We start from the raw sequence: 22,119 nt of genomic DNA, 5'->3' as shown, positions 1-22,119 counted from the left end.
TTTAGCCTTCACTTTCTTATTTCCGCCTACATATACATGTGCTCGGTGAATATTGTACTTCCCAGGTACACCAATAATTGTTTTATTGAATGGTTGTATAATCTAAGACATCGGAGCTTCTGAAAAGATACCTGGTCGGCCGTCTTTGTTTACAATTAGTGTGCAAAACCTAGTCGAAAGTGATTAAAGACTGAGTTTTCATTTGACGACCAAAATATCGAATCAATTTGCAAATTCCTAATTCTTTTTTGGTCTGATGTTGAATAAAATTAAGTATTATAATCACTTTGAAAGCACGTAGAAGTGAATATAACGTTCTTTATGGTTATTTGAATCTCTGTGAGCAGAAAGCTTAGAATTATTCAATTGTAGGATAATGTATATTATTATAAACTCCTTTCTGACAGTCACCCTGATAGTAGATACGTAGTTATAGAGACTGTTAAGAAAATTAATTACTGACATCATAGGGTCACGTCGGGTATTGGTAGTTCTGATCATCATACGGGTCACGCCGGATATTGGTAGTTCTGGTCATCATATGGGTCACGTCGGGTATTGGTAGTTCTGATCATCATATGGGTCACACCGGGTATTGGTAGTTCTTGACGTAAACAATTTTTGTAACGTGTACTTAAAGTGGAATAAATTTTCTTCCAACTTTATTTTAGAAAATAGCAATGTCATTGTGATAAATGATTATATGCTTTAAAAAAGAAAAGAAAAAAGTGTCTACGACGTTGTAAGCATGTTTCGGGGTTGTTGGTAATGTAATTAGTCGGAGTAAATAGCTCATTGTAGAGCTGAGTCTCTTGTTCAAGATCTCAATATCTTCCCTTTATAAAAATCAAGGATACATATTTTCCTTTCGAAACCAAACTAATATTTTCATAGTCTGTTTTAGTCTTCATGCTGTATTCAGTCCACTTTAGCAGAGATGACTGCTTATCTCGTCGTTATGCTGTCCATCATTTCGGTGACGTCAGCTCAGCAATATCCGTTTCATGTTGGTGAGCTCAATTTTGTCCGATAATTCAAATTTCATTTCAATGAATATGCCCACTGATTTTCTTTCTGATGGTATGTCGTCATCGCTGTACTTTTTATTGGCAAGGCATTTGAATTGATCTCGAAATTGGTCTAAATTTCTTTCCAGATATTCTTGTGGATGCTGAAGATGATGAACATATCAACCATTTAACAAATGAATTCTTTAACTCTGACCGAATATCGTCATGGGCTGTGGAAGGTGTCAGTCCTGTAACCTTTGCTGTACATACAAAAAATGAAACTCCGGGTATACACAGTGAGTGACTTTTTCCTTATTTACTGAGTGCGTGAGCATCATATCATTTTGTATATTTGTTTTACGCCCCATTCGAGAATTTTCAACGGTTATAGAGACGTCATCAGCTATTTTCTACATGTAACATAAGCAACATCATCCCCTCACCAGAGGGTGCGTTACGCAAGCTTCATTTACACCTCTGGCAACGCTTGGAAACACGTGACAATATTACATGATATAAACAGCCGTTCTCGTTTCCTTTCCCTTTAAAAGCTCTGGCAACAGGTGATACATGAAAGTTGAAGATAACGAACAGTGATCAATCTCATAACTCCTATAAGAAATACAAAATAGGTAGTCGAGCAAATACGGACCCTTGGACACACCAGAGGTGGGATCAGATGCCTAGGAGGAGTAAGCATCCCCTGTCGACCGGTCACACCCGCCGTAAGCCCTATATCTTGATCAGGTAAACGGAGTTATCCGTAGTCAAAATCAGTGTGCCACGAACGGTCTAACAATCGGTATGAAACACTCCAGACAGCATTTGACCCAATGATAGGTTGTATTAGCAAACTAGAGCGTTATAACGACCATAGAATTTGCGAAATGCTGACTTCAATCGAGACGGTTGAAACCCCTGTACCATCAACTTGTTTGTCAGTAGCTTGTCTCGATTTAAAAACTGACCTTACGCAGATTAACCTCTTGCGTATCGAATCAGTTGAGAGATATAAACATCATATACAGGTGATAATGGAATATTGCTACATAGATATGGGAAGTTGATGATGGAGAAGTGAAATAATCCCGTTTGTCATAAAGTTGAGTTGTTAGTTTGCCGTTAATATCTACTTTCAATAAAATATATAAATATGAAGCAGAAGTGGACGACTCTGTGGTGTCTTTTATTTCGAGTTCACGGGGATATATCGAATTGACATATGAATGAAAGTTATTATTGTTAAACGTAGTCGAATTATCTAAATGTCGAATTGAAGGCCACAGCGAGAGATGTTCTGCTTCATATGAATATATGGCTTTTTCCATAGCCCACTGGTAATTTGTTATGTACACTTTTACCGTTTAGCTGTTTGTCTCTTATTTTACAAGTTTTATCCTATTTTACAGCCTTTCTTACTTTCATTAAATCTCCACCACGTGAATGTCCTATATTTATACGCATATTACGAAATAGTTCCAAGTTTAGGATCAGAAAACAGCGACTTTAAACAATTTATAGTAAGCATCGATTTAATTGCACCAAACGCATTTCATAATATGACATAAATCTTGGATATTAGAAACTTTTACAAGATTTCCGTGAAAAGCCGTTGACAGAGGTATAGTGCGAGTAGTGCACGGAACTCTGGGTTGAGAATGAAGCAACTTGTCAGGACCATCCGAGAAGACACCATCTAGTCGAATCAAGTTAAAGCTGGTTTCCGAAACATTATTTTCCTATGACTATTTCCCAATGGTTAAAATCTTTTCACCTCTTTTCGATTGATGATAATGGAGATGTGACGTCCCATCCGAGAAGTTTTCACTCATTACAAGACATCCCCCAGCTTTAGATGAATTGGCACAAATATTGACCTATGTGTGGCATTCAAGGCCGCAGCAATGTCACCATGACAAAGGACATTCGTTTCGAAGGTCATACCCGAAAGACTATGACTTTCACCTAGCGAAGGAACAATCACTGTGTAAATGTCTTAGTTTTGGTGCGGCGTAACGGATATTTGATATGTTCTAGAGAATTACATTACATCGTTATCAAAAGCCAGATTTATCAACTTGCATAGACGGTCGCGCGGTTTAACGCTGGTCACCCGCTTCACCGAGGATTGGTTCCGCAGATCGCGATTTCAACCCCGGGCTGGATAAAAATTGATATCCATATATAGTGATATTATCTGTGTTTTATATCTGTGTGCATGATAAAATGATCCACTGACGAAAATTGTCAAATTCGTAGAGTCACAATGTCAATTAATGATGATGTTTTCTATTCTATTGATGACATCGTCAAATAAGTCATATTGTCAGATGATTTAAGATAAGGTGATATCATTCTTGTAGGTTTCACTGAGAAAAACAGCACCTCCTCTGCATATATTGATATGAGAAGGAAACCCTCCGATTTGCTATGCGTATTAGCCAGGAGTATCGGTGTGGCGTACGTACGGACCCGTCCAGCGATATCCAATGCCTGTCAGTCCACTATACAAATTAGACCATCAGTGACCGATTACATGGACATCGCCCATCAAATCTTTAAGTACAATGACAGTGATTTCGAATCGGTCATCTATATTACGGATCAGATGTACGGTTAGTTTATTATGTGTTCACTGCTTCAATTCAAATACGTGTGGTGAAGAAAGTTCACCTAATCATTCAGTGTTTTAATATTTACATTTAAGATGGGTTTTTGTTGTTGTTTTTTTGTTTGTTTTTTTTTTTTTTTTTTGTTTTTTTTTTTTTGCATTTGATATCTCTACAAATTGGTATCATAGCCTCATGAATGCGCCGCAGTTGTAAACAATGCACGTATGGATCTTGATAATGTACTACATCTATTTTAATGCTGCAGTTGTAAACATTGTTGATAAATGTAGTACCAGGGTACACTTTTTTAACAGCATTGAATTCTGTCAGAAATTAAAGTAGAATATAAATGAAAAGAATAAATAAGATTTTTGAAAATTCATGAGGGTATGAACTTCACGCGGGCATACTTCTCATGAAGCGTGCATGTATTTCCAAAAATGATATATATTTCTTAAATCTCGTACATGAAAATAAAAGACTCTGGCCATGATCTTGTGGATCGAATTTTATCTTTCATTTATCTTACTTTCATGTTCATACAGATTTTGACCTCAGCATTTTTCAAAAGAGATACAATGCATCTTTAAAGATCATGATGTTTACCATGAATAATAGCAGTGTAACCTCTCACGTCAAGTGGCTTGTCACTGATGGCAACACGGAATTTTTCATCATGTTTGCCTCTGGTCATGCCATTAGGGACATGCTTCAAACTGTGAGTATCTGACTTTATTGCAAAACGGAAGTTCTTTTTTAAACCTTTCTGAGCAGTGCAATATATAATTAATTACATTTACAATGAGTTGATAAAGAAATAACACATCGTTCACGAAGTGCATTAAAATTATGATAAACTGCACATTTTGAGTATTCGTTGTACCTTAAAAAAAAAAATGATTGTATTGTTTGGTTGACATTTTAGATTTCGAAGCTGACAAACCATAAAGTAACAAGGAAAGATAACTGGATAATGATGCCATCTGACGAAGCTGATTGTCCTGAAATTCCTAATCTAGATCTCTCCGTAGTGTGTGTTCGACATGATTTTGCTAAAGACCCGGATATTGATACAAACTTTAAATATGTAAATAGAAACATCATTTTACATTAAACTTATAGTTTGAAAAATGTGAATACATGAAATTAGAAATAGAAAACGTATTAATTTTTGTTTAAATTTTCATGAACGAAGCAAAAGTACTAAGAATTATGCTCGATGCGAGTGCTTTATCGATTATACATTATTGATCCTTACAGTTAAACGATATTTTCCTTTTGAGAAGTCTGCGTTTATTTGAGAATGCTGTTAAGTCTTTCTTTCCATCTTCCGCTCCCACTGAGGTAAGATTATCACCTTCAGCTTTTTTCTCAGGAAAGTGTCGATCACCTTTTAATGAATAACGTTTCGGTGCAATCAAATATTTATACTTTGGATTTTAATTATTTGTGTTTAGTTGTATCCACTGAGGCAGCTGGCATGGCACGTATATCATTCAACGATGAAAATAAAGTTGGACGTTGACGTAATGAGAATCGAAAAAATTAAAAGGAAATCAAAAGTCCACCGCCAAGTGGTTAGCATTAATTAGATTGTTTACTGGTAAAATATTGTAAACTTAGTTAAAGTGTGAAACGAGTGCAATATTCATAACAAATAATCCAAAGTTAAAACATTTGGTATTTAAATGATATTAAGATGATATTTGATATTAAATGAGAAAAAAATACTTGACTGTACAAGTGATTTTTTTATATAGAGCATGCTTTGTCTGGATCTCAGATTATGATGAATCTTAAGTTAATCCTTGATATATTTTCAGATAGGAAACTGGACACATGCGACAGACGTAGCTTTAACAACCCAACCTTTCATTTACACCTCAGCATCTCAACTGACTGCCGTCACTAACCATGTATAGTGAATCTATTTATTAGTGTCTTATTTCTTTTTAAGTTATATATATGGGGTTCTTCAGATATAACAGGGCAACTTTCACTATTTCTTAAATTTTCCAACCGAATCTTTCTGCAAATCTGGAGGGCAATTTATATAGTTTATTTTCTATTAACTTGCTAATTCTGCAGGAGCCGCCATTTGTAGAAAAGATTGTAAATGAGAGTGGAACTTTTTTCCATGGCTACACCATTGACGTCCTGAACAAGATTGCGGAGGAAGTCGGATTCACGTACGTGATCCGTGAGGCTTATGACAAACAGTATGGTCTGGCCCTACCTGATGGTTCTTGGACAGGGATTGTGGGGGAGGTCCAAAGAGGGGTAAACTATTCATTATACTAACTTTCAAAAATTCAGTTACTGTATACAAGATAAGTCTCAAATCTCAAAAACATTTCAATAATTTGTTAAACTTTACGTGACCAGTTTAAAAGGGAAACACTTTAGCAGGGAAATTGAATTGTTGATATTAAATTGAAATCGAAGTGTGGAGATATTTTTTGTTCTTTACATATTGATTACTCTGATTAGCTGATCAAGATACAAGGCAGGTGTGACCGGTCAACAAAGGATGCTTAATCCTCCTAAACACCTGACCTCACGTGTGTCCAAAGATCTGTGTTTGCCCTACTCTTAAATTTGTAGGAATTATGACATTGATCACTGCTGGTTATCTTCACTTTTTGTAACAGGAAGCAGATCTTGGGGTAGGCCCTATCTCTGTCACAGCAGAGAGAGAACAAGTCATTGATTTCACCAATCCTTACTATGACTACGCCGGTCTTCAGATACTAATGAGTGGCACCATTGCCTCTAGTTCTATGTTTGGTTTCGTTGACGTCTTTGATGGGCCTGTGTGGCTTGCCTGGTTTGGTTTTCTCGGTTTGACAGGAATCCTGCTGTACGTTTTCCACATTTTGATCTATCGTGTTTTCTCCAAAGAGAAGGAAAGGGATAAAGACAAAGTATTCACTATCAGTGATACACTTTGGTTTCTTATTTCATCCATCACCATATACGGTGAGCTTTGTCTAATTTGTATTTTCTCTATTTTTAGTATTGATGATCTTGGTCAGAGAGAATGTAATATTTGTTATTCTAAATTCAGGACCAGACAAAACCCCAGGAACATTTGCAGGGCGTGTTCTAGTCATTGGGTTTTGGTTCTTTTGTCAAATCATGATGGCGACATACACAGCAAATCTGGCCGCATTCATGACATCCAAAAGATTGACAACTGAAATCCACTCCCTGAATGAACTAGCATCCCAAAATGTTATCAAATACTCGGCTGTCGCTGGGACTGTCAGTGAAGCTTACTTCACCCGGATGAAACGCATTGAAGACAACTTCTTCGAAATGTGGAAAAACATGAGCTACTCAGAGAGCCAAAGTAGAGATGACCTCACGGTCTGGGACTATCCGTTAGATGACCTTTATTCAAGAATACTTTCTCATATCAATGAAACCAGATTTCTGAAAACATCTAAAGAGGGTGTAGACCGTGTCCTTGCTGGGGGATTTGCGTTCATTCACGAAACTCCGATGATTAAGTACGAGATGACAAAGTACTGCAATTTAATCTCTGTGGGAGACGTTTTCAGCGCCAAACCGTATGCCTTTGTTCTGCAGGAAAATTCTCCTCTAAAGGAAGCATTTAATGCAAAGTAATATCATCTAATGATACATTGACATAACTTAGTGTTTGAAATGCTTAAAACGTAAAATATAAGCACATACATGTACGTAAATACTTTTTAGATTCTGTTAAAGACACGTGTAATTTACACAGTACAGCCGTAAAAATATATCGAAAGTGTAAATATTTATCATTGATCTTGCAGAATACTAGAACTTCAAGCCGATGCATACTTTGAACAAAGGAAAGAAGTGTGGTGGTCCCAGTCTGTATTGTGTCCCAAGGAGGATGATTCCACAACTGGTCTCCCCTTCAGAAATCTCAGCGGTGTTTTCATTCTTACCGGGGCGGGGTTTGCCACGGGGTTTCTAATACTGGGAATTGAATGTATTGTCTTCAGATGGAAGAAAAGAAAGGTATTTAATTTCCAAATGTTGTAAATGGTGTCTAATATTATTTTGCTGTAGTGTGAGTATGTATGTGTTGGGGGATGGGGTGGTGGTGGTTATAAAGTATAGTAGTTGACAGGAGGCTTATTCATGACGTGGTGCCTTCTAATACCTAAACCAAAGGAGACTATAGAGTTCCTCCTTCTCTGTCCGTCCGTGTGTACCTCCATGAAAGGTGAAGATAACGAACAGTGATCAATCTCATAACTCCTATAAGAAATACAAAATGGAGAGTTAGGCAAACACGGTCCCCTGGATATATCAGAGGTGGGATCAGGTGTCTAGGAGGAGTAAGCATTCCTTGTCGACAGGTCACACCCGCCATGAGCCCTTTATCTTGATCAGTTAAACGGATCAATCAGTGTACCAAGAACAGTCTAACAATCGGTAGGAAATACATCAGACAGCATGCATATGACCCAAAGATATGTTGTATTGTTACACTGATTTTGACTACATTTAGCAATTTTATTCTTTTATTATCTTATTCCAATCTACATCATTTATTTCACAGGAACCAAAAGAGGCACCAAAGGAGGCGTTTGACCCACCTATGAATGAATCTCCTTTCTTAACCCGATTAACTTCCCTGAAGTCTTTTTTCATAAAAAGCAAGAATACATCTTCTAAAATAGATCTTACCATGTCGGAAGTTGATTAGGGAGGGGAATGGATATTACCATGGCTGAAGAAGATTAAACAGGATATTTTAGACGTCGATTATAGAAAATGTTGTTGTCTTGTTACAAATTCGAGTTTTTGCTGCATCATTTTGAAACCCAATTATTTAAGTTTAAACGGACCCAAACTGAAGGTTCTGATGATAATTTGTGATGAGTTTGTGTTTCTGCAGGGACATGGACACGATTTGAACTGAAAATTTTCAAATTTTATTTTCCACATTTTTAATGTTTTTAATTCATAACAAAGAATTATGAGCTAAGTATCTCTCTTGTAACTCAACAGTTGACATTCTTTATGCTGACCATTAGAAATACCTTAGTTAAGCATTGTGTGGAAACTAAAATTCGAAAATTTTCAGCCGAAATCCTGTCCATGCCCCTTTAAAGCTTTCTAATTTCGATCCAACCCAAAACTATTTGGTCGACATCGTTCGGACTTGTATGTGTGTCCATGAGTGGAGGGGTGTAATTAAGCTTGTTCAAATGAAGGGCTGTGTAACATTTTCAGGGAGTCATTTTGATTATTTTCTTTAAAACGATTCAAACAGACATGCAAATCAGAAATTGTGAAAGTTCTGTATGTGTTGCCTATATAATGTCAAATCAGAATTCATAACAATACCCCCGCTTCAACGTTTACAATGTAGACTTGGGGAAAATAGATAAAACAACCAAGTTATATGGTATTCATCACACTTAAGATTTAATACCTCAAAAAGTGTTTAGCTTGTCTGCATCTCAAATCTTTGACGCTCTTCTTCAAATTTTGTTTTTATATTAACGTAAGCGTGGCTAATGATGATAAAACGTGGGACATATACACTACAAACTAAAAGATAGACTGGAAACTTCAAAGTTTCGTATGGAATTTTATTCTTCTTTCACATTAGAAAAGCAAACTTCTATATACAAATTGGCTATCTAAGGCAGATTTTAATTGCTTTAACCGTCGAACTGGTTAAAAGACATTCTTCATTCTGTTTGATAAAGGCTCCATAGTTCATGTCACCGTGGGAGGGGGAGGTCGGTGAAATTGCTTGGGCTATTTCTAGAAAATAATCATCATGTCAATGTTTATACTCAAATGTGTAGTAACACTAAAATAAAGGATGGAAATGCGCTGAAAATATTGATTATTCTACGACGGTTATTACAAAGATCAAAGGCACACCGCGGTCATTATTCTGCAATATACCTTAATGTGTAATCACTGATTATGAAAATTTATATACATCTCACTTGTACTTCGTGTTCTCCTAATACAACAATAAAGTTGATGACTGATAATTCAATTTTATCACCATAAACATTAATCAATATATGTTGCAAAACAAATTTATAAATGACTGGAGAATATTTGTCATTCAATATAAATCAATCGCCTGTATTCCGAGATCGTTACACATGTAAACAAACATAGACAAGTTACCCTCTTCCACGTATGTATAGTTTTCTTGGACTGTGTATTCAAAGCAGTTGATATAATCCGTCAACATCAAACTAGATACTTGAAATATCTAGTACACCCTACCATGAAAAGGTCAAGATAACGAATAGTAATCAATCTCATAACTCCTATAAGTAATACAAAATTAAGAGTTGGGCAAACACGGACCCCGGACATACCAGAGGTGGGATCGGGTACCTAGGAAGAGTAAGCTTCCCTTGTAGACCGGTCACATCCGCCGTGAGCCCTATATCTTGATCAGGTGAACGGAGTAATCCGTAGACAAAATATGTGTGTAAAGAACGACCTACATGTAGCAATTGGTATAAAATACGCCAGACAGCACTTGACCCAATGCCAGGTTGTATTGGCAGGCTAGATCGTTATAACAAATCAGAATTTGCGAAATGCTGATGAAAATCAGTGTGCCAAGAACGGCCTAACAATCGGTATGAAACACGTCAGACAGCATTTGTTCCAATGATGTTGTATTGACGAACTAGATCGTAATAAAGACCATATATTTTGCGAAATGCTGACTTCAATCGAGAATGTTGAAACCCCTGTACCATCAACTTGTTTGTCAGTAGCTTGCCTCGATTTAAAAACTGATCATACGCAAAACAGGCACTTGCGTAACGAATCAGTTGCGATACATAAAAACCATATGCAAGTAATAATGGAATATTGCTACATAGATATGGGAAATCGTCTATGGAGAAGTTGAAATCATCACGTTTTTCATAAAGTTGAGTTGATTGTTTGTCATTAACATCTTTAATGAAATATATAAGTACGAAGTCGATGTGGACAACTCTGTGGTGTCTCACCGAGATATATCGAATCGACATGAATGAAAATGATTATTCTTAATAAATAAAAGATCTTCGATATACTAATATCTAAATTTCGAGTTGAAGGCCACTGCAAGAGATTTATTCTTCTCATGTAGAAGCTTTTGAATAAATTCTCCCCCATACGAATATAAAAACGGGTCAGCTAATTAAAGGAGTATAATTCGTGCCCATGGGAATTTCAACAGACTGTTTGAAGACCTGATCAGAAAGGAATACGAAAATATTTTCACCTTTTCAGTGAGCAAAAAAGTAGTCCGTCTCGGAAACTGCCATGACGTCACGAAGTGACCTAATTCATAGCTTATGAGTAAACGTTCTGAGTCGTAGTAAAATAGAAATAAAGTTCTTGTTTTCGTGAATAATGCAGGATAATCTCTTCGGTCTCGAAATGGTGTTTAGAATATAAAGCCTCGACTAACGTCTCAGCTTTTATATTTCGAAACAATGTGCATTTATCGACCTTGGAGGTTATCCTGTAACATCCAGGAAAACGCAAACTTTATTTCTTTTAAAAATAACTTGCGTTTTATTTTTACGACTGACTTGCATTTTGTCGGAAAGCAAAAAACAAAACTAGACGAGAGAAAATCGAAGTATTCCAAAACCCTGATCTACCGGCCAGTGTCTAACCTTGCATATCTATCCAAGTTTATTGAGAAGGTTGTAGCAGGATAGATACAAACTTACCTCAGTGAGAACAATCTACTGGAGCCATTCCAAAGTGCTTACCGTCAGGGGCATAGTACTGAGACAGCACTTCTGCGAGTTCACAACGATGTGGTTTATGCCATTGGAGAGCAGAAGGCTGTCTTGCTAGTGCAATTGGAACTATCGGCTGCCTTTGACACTGTAGATCATTTACGCTTGCTGCAAATACTCAAGGACCTTGGAATTAAGGACACTGTGCTCACATGGTTCGCGTCCTATCTTACCAATAGGACCCAGATTGTTAAAGTGAAGGGAGCGAAGTCTGGTGCCACTGAGTTGGGCTGCAGTGTCCCCCAGGGATCGATCCTCGGGCCCGTTCTGTTCAACATCTACACAGCATCCCTGTGGGCCCTTCTCAGAAAGAACAATGTCTTGTACCACATGTATGCTGACGATAATGAACTGTATATCAGCTTTAAAGTCCAACAGGCCGCTCTTGTGGTCAGTCAGATGGAGTCTTCCTTGGGGTCAGTTCAAACCTGGATGGCTCAGCATCACCTCAAGATCAAAATAGACAAGACTGAGGTGCCAGTGATATCCTCCAAACAAATGGCCTCTAAGCTGCACATACCATCACTGCAAGTAGGAGACGACTCTATCACTCCTGTTACTAAGGCCAAGGTTGTTGGTGTAACCATTGACTCTCACATGACCATGGAGGCACATATATCATCAGTGTGCAGAGGTGCCTTCATCCACCTTAAGAACCTGAGCCAGCTGAGGAGATATTTGGACAGGGAATCGCTGGAATGTGTTGCCCATGCCTTCATAACAACAACACTGGACTACTGCAACTCTCTTTACTATGGCTTACCATCAAAGCAGATCCAGGGGATCCAATCCATCCAAAACGCAGCAGCCAGAATCATCTCAAGCACCCGCAAATACGACAGCATTACACCAGTATTACGCTCCCTCCGTTGGCTTCCAGTTCAGCAGAGTCATCTTCAAGACATTGGTATTGGTGTACAAAACAGTCAACATCATGGCTCCATCCTATCTGCAGGAACTCATAACACCCTATGCTCCCTCCAGAACTCTGCGGTCCAGTGATCAAAGCCTACTACAAGTGCCATTTACCACCTCATCTGTGATTCAAACTCGAGCTTTTAGTGTGGCTGGCCCTAAACTGTGAAATGCTCTACCATATGATATCAGAACTGCTGCTAGTCTCTGTATCTTTAAATCTAAACTAAAGACTCATCTGTTTACAATTTATTATAACTAGTCTGTGCAGATGAAATCTAAGTCAAGATTACTATGTTATGCAATCATATCGGACTCCTTATCTTCACCTACTAGTCATTTGTTCTTATACAACTGGTTTTACTTATTTTATTGTTATTTAAATAGCGTTTAGAGCAATATGGATTTTACGCTTTACAAAATAAATTTATTATTATTATTATATATTCAACGATGAATGAACATGTACACCTCTTCTACGTTTTTTGTAGAATGTTTTAAGGAATGGTATTTTATAAAGGGATCAGATATAGGTCTGTCTGCTGGCTAATACCATTCAATATTGTATATATAGATATATTGAATGAAATGTTTAAATCTAAAATATTCTATAATAAAACAAGAGAGAGAGAGAGAGAGAGAGAGAGAGAGGTTGTAATTGTTTTACTCTGCAGAAATCGGCAACGCAGTCTTAATTTGAAACCCCCCTTTTCAGTCATAAATTGTGAGTTTAAAAAACCTATTCCACAAATAATATGGCTGAAATGTATTGTTGTCTTGCTTGCATCAGCATACATATGATTACATTGTCATTTAAATAGTCATTCTATTTTTTCTCTCGTAAATTTGTCCCTCGGCGGATGCAGAATGGTAGGTAAGTCAACTGTTCAGTGCGAGGTAACCCTGCACAATATTACACGTGTACGTACCTTAATTCCCAGTTCATAAAAAATATTTGGTTTTAAATAGATCATATATATGTACACATTCTAGATTATATGAATTGGTCGTTATTTTACCATACCAGTTGCTGGATTTCAGAAACTTTAATAATCTAACATTTTAAGCGTAAAATGTATTTTTAGGGATGATTGTTTTCAGATCGCGAAATATATCTGCCGATCGACGACTGTTTATCACGTGAGGCACAGGGGCATCTTATCCGCTCTGTTCTCTATCACACATAATATAAATAAATGTATTTATATATGTGTGATAGAGAACAGAGCGGATAAGATGCCCCTGTGCGTGAGGTGTGGCGCAGTATAGGACGGTTTAAATTTAGAATCTACTCCATGCATAAGTGGCTTAAAATAAAACAATCTAGAATGACGAAGGGTAATTTATGATAAAGATATCAAAATCATTCTAAATAGTGGAAAAAACATGGTAGCTAATGATATATTTTACACTAATGTACAAACCATAATTGCGTAATTATACATGTACATATATATAATGTGTGTGTGTTGTTGATATGAAAATTCATACTGATGGCATGGTGATTGTAAATGACAAAATTTCGACTTTCCCTTTAATGCGCCAGTGTTTTATTGAAATTCATATCGATATATATTAATAGTTTAAATAGAAATCAAGCTGTATACTAAAGTTGAAACATGCGCTTTTGATCGAGTTTTATACCCAGGAACAAATGGTCAGAGAAATATATAAAACAATGCACCAAAATCAGGAAAGACTACGGACCCCGAGCTTGTTAGAATCTTAAACCCGCCTTTCCTGGTTACTTAAACAGCCTCTCTGATTTTAGCTTGAAATCAGTATGCAACCCAATTTCAATCGACAGAATTTCTTTGAAATCTTACTTCAAAGTTCACTATCTAATTCAATTTATTCTCTTCCATCGAAAAATTTATCATTACGCTGGTGCAAAGAATGCAGGATTCTGGCTTTGGTTATGTGGTGCGAACTGTTACTCACGATGGAACTCCCAAATAACGTAAACCCATATACAGTATTATCATTTCAAAATAATCAATTCATTAATTTGATGTGCACAATAAATCAATTAAAAATCTCTTCAAATAATTAGTGTCTTAAATTCTGGATTATTGCGCATATTAAATGAATTGTTGATATCATTAATTATTCTGATGATTTGATGAGCGCAATAATTGGATTGCTGCTCTCTCCAAATGAATTGTCTGTAAATTCTTGACTTGGATGTTGGGAGGGACACCACCCTTGTCACAGGGAACTTTGTTCTATTCCTCGTGCGCGTGTCAGCTGCAGATGAAAAGGTAATGATTCTGGTCTTGTTGTCACGGGCGGGACAATATAATGATAAATTAAAAAAAAAAACCCACCAAAACATCTCCTCAATCCTCAAAGTTACGCAGGTTCAAGGCAATGTGATTGAAATTAAATCCTCCATGTTCCCGCACTTTGATTAGTCGAGCAACATATTAAATTACTGGTAAGTATATATAATGAATTTTCATAACACGCGTTTTTAAATTTGCCTTAAAAAGATTTCAGTGGGCTGGATTGTGAATCAAACCTGTGACCCCTGCATTACCATCATCCCAATTTAATAGTTTATCAAAAAGTTTAGTTCACCTAATCTATAAAACACACACACACACTGGAAGGTGAACGAGTGTATACAGATACGAATAGAAGACCTCCAACATAAATCTCTCATGTTGTTTACTTGCTTGTCTCTGCCTATATTACCATGATTTTAAAATGAAGTTCAAGAATATAGCAGGTTCGTGTAGCTGCACAAATATACCTAGAAGGTTGATAAGTGAGCAGAGTTTAGTACATTCCTAAATAAACAACAATAGAAATTCAGAATTTCTCTCATACTCATCCAAGCAATTTATTCCTAGTTTATGGTGAAAATACTGACAATCTTTTTTAAAATCTGAAGTACACAAAAATCACAGAAAAGGGAGGGTTTGACCCTTGATCCGCCACTCATATGAATGTCAAAGGTATAATGTGTACAAATGCAAGGAAATCTATCAACTGCTAACACAAAGCTTGCCACATTACATTGTTCATCCACAAAATGATATAATCATGTAGGCAGGGTATACATATACTTGATACCATGTAAAGAGAAATGTGGATGTGAGTGATGTCACACATTTTGTATCATGGAATGATGGCAAACTAATATATCATTCAACAATTCACAATCTATTGAGTTCTGGAATTGCTGAACGACGGAGGCATCCTGAGACAAGCTTGTTGCTTTTGAATATTCTTTACAACCAAGATCAGTAGTGAATGATGTTTCAATTTTCAGGTGCTGACATGGAATCAAGTTCTTCAGTGATGGGTTCATATGCAGACTTTGGTTTCGTCTCTGCATTCAGAGATTCAAGTTGTGAGTCAGTCAGTTTTTTAATTGCATCATAAAATTCTGAAAAATCAACATAGGCTTCCACTCTGCCATTTTCATCAAGTTCCAGCTTGTTGGGATTATAAAACCTGGTGGGAAATCTCATTTCTCCACTGCTCTGAGTGGAGGACTCAGTGCTTGTATAGGTATGATTAGTTTCAGGGAAAGTAGATTCCAAAGTGGATGAGAGTGTGTCTTTGGGTGGAGTCTGAGCTGGGGTGGGAGTTCCCGGTGTGGATGCCCCAGATCCACTGTGGTTCTCCACCCTCTCTGCTGTGCTGAGGTTTGGTAAAGTCACTGTCGGTAAAATGTTTGGCCTGGGGCTGTAGAATGGCACAGAAACGGGGTGATAGGTACCTCCAGCAGTGGGGCTGCTAATAGCATTGGCAAGAGGGTAATTAAAGTTTCTCACTAACAGTGTTATGTCTCCACGTTTCTGACAAATCTGTTTAAGTTCTGGAGTTCCCCCAATGAAGGCGTCATGGTGAATTCGGACCACTTTATCTACCACTGCCTGAGCAACACCATTCAGTGTAGACTGCTGAGAGAATTCCGCTGCCACCATGCGGGCAATGTCAATATTCACACGATCTGTGTTGGTGGCTGCCTGTAAGGCTTGATATAAACCATCTGACATGATGATCAGAAAACTGGGACGGCTTCCGATGTCAATGATTCCATGAACATAGGGGTCTGCAATCACAGGTTCCCTTGTAGCATTCCTATAATTACAGACACAGCACTGAACTATTTTCATGTTTCTCTGCTTTGATATCAAACAGCAAAATTATGACTAGTGTATCACAAAATTGTTTCTACATATTACAATAATGCAGATAATTAATACAGAGTGCCCCTCACTTACTGCAGAATCTCGATGTCCTTGTATCCACCTTTGACATGGTAGTCTCCGATACATCTGGTGCTGTCGGAGCTTCCTATCCTTCTGTGCTGTTTAAGCCTCTCTACATCCAGTCCTAACTGAGACAGTCTGTTAAGCTCCTCTTCGTTGGAGATTGAATGGTCCACTGACAGCTGGATAACCTTGAAAACACCACCTTCATCTGTCTGACAGAATAACGCTCTTGTGTCTCCTAAATGTGAGGAAGATATTTGATGATGAACATTGCAATTTCTTACCATGAATCGTAATGTGTTGTCTTATTCCATAACAATGTCGGAATATATTTTATAAAGACCAGTCAATAAGAATTAACGCATTGCTAAAAGTAAAAGAATTTGTACAAAGTGTCTCACTTTATACGGATATCAAGACAGATAATTTCTTTCTTAGTGAATCTTTGGAAATTAACTTACCAACATTGGCTACATATAATTTGCTTTTATAAACTAAAGCCACAGTGGCAGTTGTTCCCCCTGTTATTTCCCTCTCTAGATCATCCAGTTTCTTCATCACATCGGGATACTGGTTCAGAGCTTCATAATGTCCTATTCCCTATGGGAAAAAATAAATATAAGTTATCGATATTATAACATTTATCTCAATGAACTTAATAAACATTACACTGTGTGACAAACAATCATACTTCATGTATACTCTTTAGGGAGAGGGCTGAAATAGGCTATGCCTGCTGCCCAATCCCATTCATTTATTAGTAAATAAAATATTGTTTAATTTTTTAAAAATTACTCTGGAACAGTTGATTTGCTTTCTTCATCTTCCCAGTGGTGTTTTTAACTACAGACAAAACTGTTTTCTTGATCTAATATTCTATCAATTTCAAACCACAAACTACTCTTTTATCATGTGTACCATTAAAAATGTGTCATATTTACAAATCTTATATTTAAAAAAATTCTGTGTCTTTATCAGAATACTGTATAATGGTAAATTTTCACCCCATTTTATTTTTACCTCATCCTCAATGGAAGAATCTAAATTTACACATTGTCTTAAAGTAGTAATGAATAGTTGGGTGAGTTCAAAATGGAAGAAAATCAAATTCAATGCACTGTGCCAAAAATAACAAAGGGTGAAATTTCCGAGTAAACAGTATACCTCTGGCAACTGTAACTGTATAGTAGTCTTCTCCGCAAAGATGTGGTCAATAGACTCGAAAAAGCTCTTTTCAACAGCTATAAATGCCTGTAAATGTACAATGAAAATTCCTTCACATTATAACATAATTTCCAATCAAGAGATAATGGTAATTTTATACTTAGATTCATTCAAACGGAAATAGGAGAGATGTTTGATCCACCTGGTTCAGGAGATCTTTTATGTCCTCATCCGTTGCTTTCCCGGACAGCTGGCCCAGCAGCAGCTCTGCTGGCATCCTCTGGGCAGCAAAGTTAGCAGCCTTACTGCCATCATGGCCATCAAAGACCCCATACAGATAGCAGTTCTCATCATGCCTACAACATCAACTCAAAGCTAGATTCTAACCAAGATAAAAACAAGATTAAGGTGTAAAAGTAATGCCTTTCTTCAACAATCTGATTTTGGCTGATGATCCATTTTATGATTTCATTGTAATTTCACCCACTGCTCTATACAAATGTGTATTATCTTGATATGGTCATCTAGGTAGGAAGAGTGCCTCTTTTGATGAAAATGTATTAACTGAATTTCAGTTTCAGTACAAGCAGTGACCTATTCAATAAACTTGCACAATAAATATACTGCCAAATGATGGAGTATTTCTCTTCTAATAAACACTTCACTTAGCATGTGCTTTTTAATCCCTAACTTCTATGTCCAAAGTAGCAAAAAACTGAATGTCCCTGTCAAATGATAAATGTTGTTGGCAGTACAGTACATTTTGAATTTGAAATGGAAGCTGCAGTCCTCAAACTCATGTTCCTCTCGCCTGATGCCATCTTCTCTGTAAATCTGATTGGTAGAAAACCCAACACCCGAGAGTGGACACACAGGTAAATCATCAGTCCAGCTCAAGGCGTGTCCCTTAAATCGAAGATGATCAGTTTATTTAGGAATGTCCATGGTATAGTCATTGGCATAGTATATACATATATTAAAAAATATTATTGGACAAGGTCTACCTTTACTTAGCCTTAGAAACATATTTGATTCAGCTAATAGATGAAAGTTCAAGAGATCATTTTTAATTAGGGTCCTAGATGTGAATTTGCAGAGAAGAATGATACAAGAAAGCATAAAATAAAATGTTCTGAAAAACTTCAGTTATGATTTTACATGTATACAAGATAAAGGCGATGGAGCTTTGTTCAGATTGGGAACACTTCCCCTATAGTAAGATCTTCTCACAAAAACATGATAATCCCTTTTTAGCGAGGAAGTAAACATTACCATAAAAAGCTATGTGCTTTGATTGAAAATGAGAAATCCCAGGCAACACTAAATAAGTGCGACACACACAACATGATGTGAATTGTCTCTATAAAATTGACAACACAGTCAAGAAATTGCATATCAACGTTGTTGCATAAGAGGGAAGGAAACTGAAATCCAATGCACATCTTGTCTAATGAGTGTTTTTGTTTTGATTAATTTTCAGAAGTATTTAAGACTTTAGCACTTTTTCTTCTGTTCACATGAAACACGAAGATATGTACTCCACGGGTATTTTTCTCAGTTGTACGGGACATATTTACTCTCATTATAAAGAGGGATAATCGCGTTTTCGCAAGAATATCTCGCGTTAGGGGAAGTGTTCCCAACTTGTTAGATTTAGATCATTCTACAAAAACATTTGTGTTAAGTTCCCCTTGCATATATTTTCCAAGACAATGTACTGAACTAGGTCAAGGGCTAAGGGAGGGAGTAAAAGTCCACTAATGCTTAATCAAGTTCCAAGCAGCAAGAACAACGTACACTAAGTTATTCTTAATCGCAAGATGGAGATCTCTGGGAAGAATATACCTCCTCCTCCATTTTTGCAAATCTCAATGGTTTCTGTTCTTTATTACAAAACAGTTGGATAAAACTAATTGCTACATGTGAAAATTAATTTACATACATGTGAACCAATCCGTGGAGGCGATCCTACAACCACAAGACCGTTTGACAGCAACCCACTCGACATGACTTCCCATACAGGGAAAATCCCGGATGTTTCGGAATTGAATACGTCACTTCCGCTTTCGATTTGCAAGGACGAGCGTGCGATGCTTTCGTTTTGACTTCCAGATTCATGATAATGAAATTTTAATATGCACTGACTTGTAAGTAGCAGATACGTGTATTCCTTCTTATGACATCACGAGGATCTACACTACACTGAAAATTTTCAATTTTTAAGTAAATTCTGTTTATTTTATTATGAACACTGATGAATGGTTGAATTGCATTACGTAAGATTATGAATGGATTTATTGAAGTAAAAAGTACGTTAAGATTTAATTATTGTATCACTTTTGCTTCAATAAATATTTGTTTAATTTTATGTTTGAAAAACCTAACATGCCTTCCGCATTTAGAAATCCTGATCTATTTCCTGAACATAAGAGTCATGTTTTGATTTCATTTTCATTGATAAGGAGATTGCAGCAGTAGAATTGAGACGATTGACATATTTTTTTCTGTTCTCGATATAAAGACAAACATTTTCATGTATAGCATTTGATACTGTCATGTTGAAGTTGTAGCTGAGGGTTGGAAATTGGGCTAGCTAGAATATCACACTCGCAGAAGAAATCAAGATAGCTAGTTCAATCTAACAGAAACAATGCCCTATGTTTAGCATATACTTCAACCACAGCGACTTTAATAAATAACATTTATATCTCCAGTATATCACAGGGGATTGTCACAATTTGAATATTAAGATGTGGTATTTATAACGAACTTGTAATTACCAGATTTTAAATCGTGTCAACTTGACTCTGTGGGTACACCTTAATATAACATAAACATCTACATGTATATGTGACATGATTTGGATGCCCTAGATATTGATGCTTAATGAGAAGATGTACATCATTATTTTCCTCTTGAAACAAATTTAGAAAAACTGATTCTTTTCCTGGAAACTTTACCATTGTTCTCCTCAGTTGCTTTATTGTTATGTAGATCTGGTATGTGTATAGTCCCTTTAATGGTAACATCCTGGCTGTACATCTCTGAAGTGGAAAGGACATGAGTGTCCGTAAAGAGGTTCTTGGACTCTATAGGCGGATTCTCCGTTTATCCAGAACCTGGCAGTCAGCTTCAGGGCAGGCTAATGACACAAGAACAGAAAAACGATACATAACGGAGGAAGCAAAGATGCTGTTCAGGAAAAATCAAAATGTAAGAGAACATTTGTCATAACAAAGGAAGTACTCTTTGGCTGTAATAAGAATGAAAGACTCAAGATTGCCCCCCCCCCCCCCCCCCCCCCCATTTTGATGCATGTTCTAGTTGCCCAATTAAGTTTACTTTAATATCAAAGATATTTTAATGCCTGTCTGCTTGTTTAAAGCTGCATAGTGTATATTTCAATTTCTACAAGAAGTTATGTACAGTGTATATATATTCATACCTATTGCATTTTACAATTAATGAAAAGGAAAATTAAATTGCAGATTACAGATGAGAATGAAATAAGAGAGCACATCAAAGAGGCTCATACACGGATAGAACTGGGCAAGTCTTAGAGATTATCTATATCAGATTCAGAAATAGTCTTTTGGAGACTTAAAAAAATAATTCACATGACTTTTTTTTTTTTTGGTTGGGAGGGGGGGGGAGGGGAAGATAAAATTTTTGAGATGCTGCTTAATATACAAGTACTTCACAGCAGCATGCACAATGGGGTTTTGCATGAGAACAACTAATTTAAATGCATATTGAAGCATTATATTATGTACATCTTCCCTCAACATTTGGACACAGTAGCATAGAAACCATATTCTTTCTATTTTTCAGCCTTGCATTACAAGACACCATATCCTAGGCATGTAAGTAAATTCCTCTACAGAAAAAAATGTATCCATGCAGTTGGGTTATCTTTCTTGGCATTATGCTGCCTTGTTTTTTATTTTCCAACCAAGAGTTATCTCTCTTTCCCTATTGCAGGTCAATATCCCACAGAACGTTCTGGCACCATTAAGCTCCAAAGTGCAGAAAGCCCAAAAGAGAAAGATAAAAGAATCCATACCCGTTTACTGGAAATCATATGATGACAAGTGAAATGTACTCTGACTGTGACAAATACTTGTACTCTTAAATAGATCTTAGGCAACCAAGTGGTTGTTTTTTTTAACTTGAATTGTAAAATAAACACAAGCAATGTATTCCGTTTTCTGAATATCATAATCAGATAGAGAAGACATGGGAACAAGTCTGATTCAGGATAAGGAACTTTCCTTGGTAATCTTTCTTCATTAAGAATGACCCCATCATATCCAGGTAGCAGCTGCAAGTCCTTTCTTATAAGCATCTTTATTTCGTATGAAACTTCACTCAGGAAATCATTTCATCCTGCTTTTAT

At 36.7% G+C, this 22,119-nt stretch overlaps 3 protein-coding genes across 3 annotated transcripts; 2 read left to right on the top strand and 1 right to left on the bottom strand.

Annotated features, from left to right (window-relative positions):
• The first annotated feature begins 22 nt into the window (after window positions 1-22).
• Window positions 23-8,494, top strand: LOC125671620 (ionotropic receptor 25a-like). Its single transcript, XM_048907448.2, has 13 exons — window positions 23-1,010; window positions 1,157-1,306; window positions 3,374-3,625; window positions 4,168-4,340; window positions 4,548-4,709; window positions 4,883-4,966; window positions 5,080-5,199; window positions 5,446-5,538; window positions 5,711-5,902; window positions 6,274-6,601; window positions 6,690-7,248; window positions 7,426-7,636; window positions 8,184-8,494. Exons 1-13 carry the CDS (start codon window positions 938-940, stop codon window positions 8,328-8,330), a joined length of 2,544 nt encoding a protein of 847 aa, XP_048763405.2. The 5' UTR covers window positions 23-937; the 3' UTR covers window positions 8,331-8,494.
• A 6,656-nt stretch (window positions 8,495-15,150) lies between these two features.
• Window positions 15,151-20,719, bottom strand: LOC125672109 (TGF-beta-activated kinase 1 and MAP3K7-binding protein 1-like). The gene is given in 8 exon segments (XM_048908221.2): window positions 15,151-16,425; window positions 16,569-16,797; window positions 17,021-17,159; window positions 17,724-17,810; window positions 17,926-18,079; window positions 18,484-18,629; window positions 19,666-19,733; window positions 19,736-20,719. Coding segments are annotated over 8 exon segments (1,758 nt in total). The 5' UTR covers window positions 19,842-20,719; the 3' UTR covers window positions 15,151-15,596.
• A 64-nt stretch (window positions 20,720-20,783) lies between these two features.
• Window positions 20,784-21,922, top strand: LOC125672111 (LYR motif-containing protein 1-like). The gene is made up of 4 exons (XM_048908226.2): window positions 20,784-20,936; window positions 21,212-21,272; window positions 21,555-21,586; window positions 21,705-21,922. The coding sequence occupies exons 1-4, from the start codon at window positions 20,784-20,786 to the stop codon at window positions 21,816-21,818; spliced, it is 360 nt and encodes a 119-aa protein (XP_048764183.1). The 3' UTR covers window positions 21,819-21,922.
• Window positions 21,923-22,119: the final 197 nt, after the last annotated feature.

Source organism: Ostrea edulis, chromosome 4 (assembly GCF_947568905.1).
Source record: "Ostrea edulis chromosome 4, xbOstEdul1.1, whole genome shotgun sequence".
NCBI classification, from domain to species: Eukaryota; Metazoa; Mollusca; class Bivalvia; order Ostreida; family Ostreidae; genus Ostrea; species Ostrea edulis.
Note: the sequence above shows the minus strand (reverse complement) of the source record. Positions and strands in the feature narration are given on the sequence as shown.